Source organism: Zonotrichia leucophrys, unplaced genomic scaffold (assembly GCF_028769735.1).
Source record: "Zonotrichia leucophrys gambelii isolate GWCS_2022_RI unplaced genomic scaffold, RI_Zleu_2.0 Scaffold_34_1600103, whole genome shotgun sequence".
In the NCBI taxonomy this organism is placed as follows: domain Eukaryota; kingdom Metazoa; phylum Chordata; class Aves; order Passeriformes; family Passerellidae; genus Zonotrichia; species Zonotrichia leucophrys.
In genome coordinates this window covers 1,543,581-1,550,984 of record NW_026992239.1, presented here as the reverse complement: position 1 = coordinate 1,550,984, position 7,404 = coordinate 1,543,581, and the positions used below count along the sequence as shown (strand labels likewise).

Below are 7,404 nucleotides of genomic sequence, written 5' to 3'. Positions count from 1 at the left end.
TTGGTGCGCGTCTTAACCCCGCCCGCATCGCCTTCTTATTGGCTGCAGCAAGCGACCTAATTTCCTATTGGCTCGGGGCGGCAGGGGCGGAGCCGAGGATAGGAGCACCGCCCCGTCGTCACCCCACCCACCACCTGTCAATCTTCCGTAAACCCCCGCCCCTTCCCGCCCTCCCGCGTGCTCCGATCTTCCAAAAACCCCTCAGGACCCCCCAAAACCCCTCAGGACTCCCCCAGATCCTCTCAGGACCCTCCAAAACCCACCAGGATGCCCCCAAACTTCTCTGGACCCTCCCAAAACCCTCCAGAACCCCACAAACCCCTCCACGACTCCCCAGCACCACCCAGGACCTCCCAAAAACCCAAAAGGATCCCCCAAAATCGCCCAGGACCCCTCCAAAACCTGTCAGGACCCCCCCCCTATAATCCACCATGACCCCCCAAAACTCACAGGACTTCCCTAAGACCCCTCAGGACCCCCAAATCCCCCCCCAAAAAACAGACCTGAGCTCCATTTCCAGCTCCTTTATTAAAATCCATCCCTGCCCCCCAGGAACGAGGAACATCCCCCAAAAATGGCACACCCCCAAAAATGCGGCTGAGACCCCCCAAAATCGAGAAGTTGACCCCCAAAAAGGAGAGGGGGACCCCCAAAACGAGGCTGAGACCCCCATGGGAAACACGGGGTGGGGGGGGCTCCAGCTGCTCTCCCTGAGCTTTTGGGGGGTCCCAAAATTCCCTTCCAGGACCTGAACCCTCACTTGGGAGGGGTCTCTGAGGTTGGGGGGGGGTCCCAAAATTCCCCTCCAGGACCCTCTCAGTGCTGAACCCTCCGTTGTGGGGGGGGGGGTCTCAGGCTATGAGGGGGGGGTCCCTCACACCTGGGGGTCTCTGGGTGTCCCCCTCCTCAATGTGCCTTGGGTTGGGGCCGGTTTTGGGTGTTCCCTCAGCCCAAGGGGTCCATGGGGGGAGTTCTCAATCCATGGGGGGGTCCCGGGGGGTCTCTCCCCCCCCTCAATATGCCTTGGGTCGGGGCTGGTCATTGGGGGCTTTCTCAGTCCATGGGGGGGTCCCGGGGGTCTCTCCCCCCCCCCCTCAGTGAGCCTTGGGTCAGGGTTGGTCGTTGGGGGCTCCCTCAGCCCAAGGGGTCCATGGGGGGAGTTCTCAATCCATGGGGGGGTCCCGGGGGTCTCTGGGGGTCTCTTTCCCCCCCTCTTAATGTGCCTTGGGTTGGGGCCGGTCGTTGGGGGCTCTCTCAGTCCATGGGGTCCATGGGGGTCCCTCAGTCCATGGGGGGGTCCCGGGGGTCTCTCCCCCCCCCCTCAGTGAGCCTTGTGTCGGGGCCGGTCATTGGGGGCTCTCTCAGTCCATGGGGGTCTCTCAGTCCATGGGGGGGGTCTCTCACCCCTGGGGGGCTTTCTCAGTCCATGGGGGGATCCCGGGGGTCTCTGGGGGTCTCTTCCCCCCCCCCTCAGTGCGCCTTGGGTCGGGGCCGGTCATGGGGGGTCTCTCGGTCCATGAGGGGGTCCCGGGGGTCTCTCAGTCCATGGGGGGGTCCCGGGGGTCTCTCCCCCACCCCTCAATATGCCTTGGGTCGGGGTCGGTCATTGGGGGCTCCCTCAGCCCTGGGGGTCTCTCAGTCCATGGGGGGGGTCTCTCACCCCTGGGGGGCTTTCTCAGTCCATGGGGGGGTCCCGGGGGTCTCTCCCCCCCCTCAGTGAGCCTTGTGTCAGGGCCGGTCGTGGGGGGTTCCCTCAGCCCTGGGGGTCCATGGGGGGGGGGTCTCTCAGTCTATGGGGGGGTCCCAGGGGTCTCTGGGTGTCCACCCCTCAGTGTGCCTTGTGCCGGGGTCGGTCGTGGGGGGCTCCCTCAGCCCAAGAGGGGGTCCCGGGGTCTCTCAGTCCATGGGGGGGGGTCTCCCAGCTCAGGGGGGTCCCGGGGGTCTCTGGGTGTCCCCCCCTCAGTGAGCCTTGTGTTGGGTTTGGTCGTGGGGGGCTCCCTCAGCCCTGGGGGGGTCCTGGGGGTCTCTCAGTCCATGGGGGGGGTCTCTCACCCCTGGGGGGCTTTCTCAGTCCATGAGGGGGTCCCGGGGGTCTCTCCCCCCTCCCCCTCAGTGAGCCTTGTGCCGGGGCCGGTCGTGCCCGCGCTGTGCCCGCGCCAGCTCCCGGCTGGCATCCAGCATCAGCAGGGCGGGCACGAGCACCCAGAGCCCGTTGAGCCCCACGAAGTAACCCCAGAAATAAAAGGGGTGGGGGTCGCTGTGAGCCCAGCCCGCCCGCGCCTCCGTGGCGAAGTACAGGATGTCACCGTACAGCTGGCCTGGGGACACAGGGACAAACAGAAACAGGGTTAGGGACAGTACAGGATGTCACCGTACAGCTGGCCTGGGGACACAGACAGGGACACGGTTAGGGACAGTACAGGATGTCACCGTACAGCTGGCCTGGGGACACAGACAGGGACAGGGTTAGGGACAGGGACAGTACAGGATGTGACCGTACAGCTGGCCTGGGGACACAGACAGGGACAGGGTTAGGGACAGGACAGTACAGGATGTGACCGTACAGCTGGCCTGGGACACAGACAGGGACAGGGTTAGGGACAGTACAGGATGTCACCGTACAGCTGCCCTGGGGACAGAGGGACAGGGACACAGTTAGGACAGTACAGGATGTCACCGTACAGCTGGCCTGGGACAGAGAGGGACACAGTTAGGGACAGGGTTAGGGACAGCCTGGGGACACAGGGACAGACAGGGACAGGGTTAGGGACAGTACAGGATGTCACCGTACAGCTGGCCTGGGGACAGAGACAGGGACACAGCTAGGGACAGGGACAGTACAGGATGTCACCGTACAGCTGGCCTGGGGACACAGGGACAGGGTTAGGGACAGGGACAGTACAGGATGTCACCGTACAGCTGGCTGGGACACAGGACAAACAGGGACACAGTTAGGGACAGTACAGGATGTCACCGTACAGCTGGCCTGGGGACACAGGGACAAACAGGGACACGGTTAGGGACAGTACAGGATGTCACCGTACAGCTGGCCTGGGGACACAGACAGGGACACAGTTAGGGACAGAGACAGTACAGGATGTCACCGTACAGCTGGCCTGGGGACACAGACAGGGACACAGTTAGGGACAGGGACAGTACAGGATGTCACCGTACAGCTGGCCTGGGGACAGAGGGGACAAGGACAAGGTTAGGGACAGCCTGGGGACAGGGCAAAGTACAGGATGTCACTATACAGCTTGCCTGGGGACAGAGGGGACAGGGACAGGGTTAGGGACAGCTTGGGGACACAGGGACAGACAGGGACAGGGTTAGGGACAGGGACAGTACAGGATGTCACCGTACAGCTGGCCTGGGGACAGGGACAGACAGGGACACAGACAGGGACACAGAGAGGGACACAGTTAGGGACAGGGACAGCTTGGGGACAGCCAGGGCAAAGTACAGGATGTCACTGTACAGCTGGCCTGGGGACAGGGACAGACAGGGACACAGACAGGGACACAGACAGGGACACAGTTAGGGACAGGGACAGCTTGGGGACAGCCAGAACAAAGTACAGGATGTCACCGTACAGTTGCCCTGGGGACAGAGGGGACAAGGACAGGGATCAGGGACAGCAACAGGGACATGGGGACAGCCCGGGGACAGGGACAGGCCTGGGGGATGGTGACACTGGGGACATTGGGGACACAGGGGACAGGAGAATGTTGACACTGGTGGCACAGAGACACAGGACAATGGGTGCACTGGGGACAGGAGGATGGGGAGACAGGGATGGTGACACTGAGGACAGGGGGATGGGGACGTTGGTGACACTGAAAACAATGGTGACACAGGGATGGGTACACTGGTGACATGGGGACACAGGGACACTGGGGAGGTGACACAGGGATGGTGACACTGGGGAAGTGACACAGGTGACAGGTGACATGCTGACACAGGGATGGTGACACAGGTGACATTGGTGACACAGGGACACTGGGGAGGTGACATAGGTGACACTGGGATGGTGACACAGGTGACACAAGTGACACAGGGATGGTGACACTAGGGAGGTGACACAGGTGACATGCTGACACAGGTGACACTGGTGACACGGTGACACTGGGGAGGTGACACAGGTGACACTGGGATGGTGACAGATCTGACACAGGTGACATGGTGACAGAGGGACACTGGGGAGGTGACACACGTGACACGGTGACATTGGGGAGGTGACACAGGTGACATGCTGACACAGGTGACATTGGTGACACAGGGACACTGGGGAGGTGACACTGGGATGGTGACAGAGCTGACACAGGGACACTGGGATGGTGACACTGGGATGGTGACAGAGCTGACACAGGTGACATGGTGCACAGGGACACTGGGGAGGTGACACAGGTGACACAGGGACACTGGGATGGTGACACAGGTGACACGGTGACACTGGGGAGGTGACACAGGTGACACAGGTGCCATACCCAGGGACACCACGAGCTGCAGGATGTAGCGGGCCGGGTGCTGCCGCAGGAGGGCGAGGAAGGTGAGGAAGCTCAGGGGACCCCAGGCCCAGGCTGTCACCGTCTCCATGGCAACCGTGAAGTCATCGCTCCTGCGGGAGGACAGGGGTCACCTGGGGACACCGGGGACACGGCCACCCCCTCTCTGCTGTCCCCAATGTCCCCAACTCACGTCATGTAGCGGCTGTCGGCCTTGGCGTATTCCTTCCCTGCAATTTGGGGAGGGGGCTTCGGGTTAGCGGGGGGACAGGGGACCCCCAGCACCCGGCTGTGCCCCTGCCCACCTGCCCAGAGACCCCCAGATATCTCAGGGACCCCTCCCCACATATCCACGGACCCCCAGATGCCCCAGGGACCCCTCCCCACATATCCCAGGGACCCCCCAGATACCCCAGGGACCCCTCCCCACATATCCCAGGGACCCCCCAGATGCCCTAGGGACCTCTCCCCACATATCCACGGACCCCCAGATACCCAGGGACCCTCCCCACATATCCAGGGACCCCCCAGATGCCCTAGGGACCTCTCCCCACATATCCAGGGACCCCTCCCCACATGACCAGGGACCCCTCAGATGCCCCAGGGACCCCTTCCCATGTGCCCAGTGCCCCTCCAGTGCCCCCTGATGCCCTTGGGACCCCTCCCCACATATCCAGACACCCCCAAATGCCCCAGGGAACCCGCAGATGCCCTTGGGACCCCTCCCCACGTGCCCAGTGCCCCCTGCTCCCCTCGGGACCCCTCCCCAGCGACCCCCGCCCAGCCCAGCGCCCCCCGCGGGTGCTCACAGACGTCGGCCAGCAGCCCGGTGTCGGCGGGCAGCTCCCGGTGCCGGAGGCTGAAATATCCTTCCAGGACCCCGTGGATGCCGGCGCACACCAGGAACCAGCCCAGGACCAGCCGGCGGGCGGGACTTCGTTTGGCCACGCCCTTGGCTCCGCCCTTGGTCCCGCCCCCGGTCCCGCCCAGGGCCCAGCCCAGCGCGAACAGCACCGCCGCCGCCGCCGCCACCGCGCCTGCGCACTGCCAGCCGGGCCGCGCGCCCGCCACGTAACCCGGCAACGCCAGCGCGCGCGGCCAATAGGGGTGCGCGCTCGTCTCCATGGCAACAGCGCCCCTGTGGGGAGGGAGAACACGAGGGGATGGCAGCGGTGAGCGGAGCGCGGCCCGGCAAGGCCCGAACGGAGAACGGCGACAGCAACACCGTCTGCGCCTCCCCACGAATCCCCCGCGGTTCCCCCGCGCTCTCCGGCCCCGCGCAGAGCGGTCTCGGCTCTCCCCCGGTCGCGGATCCCGGTGAGCCCCAACCCCGGCGCGCTCCCGGCCCCGCTCACCTCAGCCGCTCCCGCGCTGCTCTCGCTCCCGGGCCTCTCCCGCGCCCGCCGCCGCCGCGCGCCGCGCCGCGCCTCGCCCCGCCCCCACGCCGCCCCCGCGACCAATAGGAGCGCGGCGGCTCAAGGTCGGCCAATAGGAACGAGACCCGCCCGCTTCTGCCGGGCATTGATTGGCCACGCCCGCCGCTGGGGAGATGTGGGGCCAGGGGGCGAGGCTTTGTTTGGGGGCGTGGTCCCGCTTTGGGGCGTGGCCTCGTAGTGCTGGTTTTATTCTGCGCTCAAAAGGGCGTGGTCCCGTAAAAAGTGGGCGTGGCTTAACCTTCTGGGAGGGCTCTGTAAGGACCCCCCCACAAATTATACAGGGGTCCATCAACCCCCACAAATTATTCAGGGACCCCAAGGACCTCCCCAAATTATTAAGGGACCCCAAGGACCCCACCCCAAATGATTTAAGGTCCCATAGACCACCCCCCCTAAATTTCTATAGGGGCCCCAAGGACACCACCCCAAATTATTTAGGGACCCCCCCCAGACCCTCCCCAAATTATATCAAGCCCCCCAAATGATTAAAGGTCCCACAGATCCCCCCCCCCAAATTTCTATAGGGACCTCACCCCAAATTATTCAGGGACCCCAAGGACCCCCCCCCACAAATTATTTAAGGAACCCGAAGACCCCACCCCAAATTATATCCCCCCACCAAATCCCTAAGGACCCCCCCCAAAATTACACAGGAGCCCCACAGACCCCCCCTCAAATTATATCCCCCCCAAATTATTTAAGGTCCCAAGGACCCCCCAATTATTAAGGACTCCTAAATCCCCCCCAAATTATACAGGAACCATACAAAGCCCCTCCCATTTTACATTAAACCCCCCCCGCCACATTTTTCAGCTTTTGAGTCCCCCAGGAACCCCAAAATCCCCGAATTTCCCCCCAAAAAAGGAGGCGGAGGCAGCGCTGGCAGCAGGTCCTGTATTGCCCCCCCCAGGGGCCCCCCCAAACCCCCCCCCCCACCCCCAGGGACCCCCCCCCCCCAAACAGAGCCGCTCGCCAGGAGCAGGGGGGGGGGGGGGGGAGGATTTTGGCGACCCCCTCCTTCCCCACCCTGGATTTTGGGGACCCCTCCCCCACCCCCAAAACGAAGCTGGGGCCCCCCCCCCCCATGGGCAGGGTTTATTTTGGGGGGGGTCACACGAGGGTCCCGGGGGGCTGCGGGTCTGGGGGGGGAGGGGGGGTGGTCCCGGGGGGGTCCCTTGGGTTGGGGGGGGAGGGGGAGGGGAAAATTCCAAAAAAAGGAGAAAAAAACAAGAGAAAAAAAAAGGAAAAAAAGAAACGGAAAAAAAGGAGAGAAAGAGAAGAGAAAGCAGAGTTAGGCCCCCCCAAAATGAGCCCCCCGCCCCAAATTCTGCCCAGCCCCTCCCCCAGTCCATTTTGGGGAGCCCCCACCCCCAAAAACCAAACCCGGAATGGAGAAAGGAGGGGAAAGAGGGGGGAGAGCCCAAAAAAGGGGGGAGAGATCCCAAATTTTGGAGTTTTGGGGG

The 7,404-nt window shown here is 63.5% G+C and overlaps 1 protein-coding gene across 2 annotated transcripts; it reads right to left on the bottom strand.

Moving 5' to 3' along the window:
- Window positions 1-1,027: 1,027 nt before the first annotated feature.
- On the bottom strand, window positions 1,028-5,959 carry EBP (EBP cholestenol delta-isomerase). Of its 2 annotated transcripts, XR_010443200.1 has the most exons (6): window positions 5,861-5,959; window positions 5,315-5,643; window positions 4,699-4,735; window positions 4,488-4,618; window positions 2,047-2,318; window positions 1,028-1,279 (listed from the first exon to the last, which is right to left on the bottom strand). XR_010443200.1 is itself a non-coding variant. In XM_064737115.1 (5 exons), the coding sequence occupies exons 2-5, from the start codon at window positions 5,628-5,630 to the stop codon at window positions 2,110-2,112; spliced, it is 693 nt and encodes a 230-aa protein (XP_064593185.1). In that variant the 5' UTR covers window positions 5,631-5,643; window positions 5,861-5,959; the 3' UTR covers window positions 2,010-2,109. The 2 variants fall into 2 exon arrangements, 1 of the variants encoding a protein (XP_064593185.1); XM_064737115.1 differs by lacking the exon at window positions 1,028-1,279 and having other exon boundaries at window positions 2,010-2,318.
- Window positions 5,960-7,404: the final 1,445 nt, after the last annotated feature.

Coding starts and splice junctions, on each gene's coding strand:
- EBP (XM_064737115.1), bottom strand. CDS start 5,630: ATGGAGACGAGCGCGCACCCCTATTGGCCGCGCGCGCTGGCGTTGCCG. Junction 4,619..4,698: donor GCCGACAGCCGCTACATGAC/GTGAGTTGGGGA, acceptor GTCCTCCCGCAG/GAGCGATGACTTCACGGTTG. Junction 2,319..4,487: donor GCAGCTCGTGGTGTCCCTGG/GTATGGCACCTG, acceptor CTGTGTCCCCAG/GCCAGCTGTACGGTGACATC.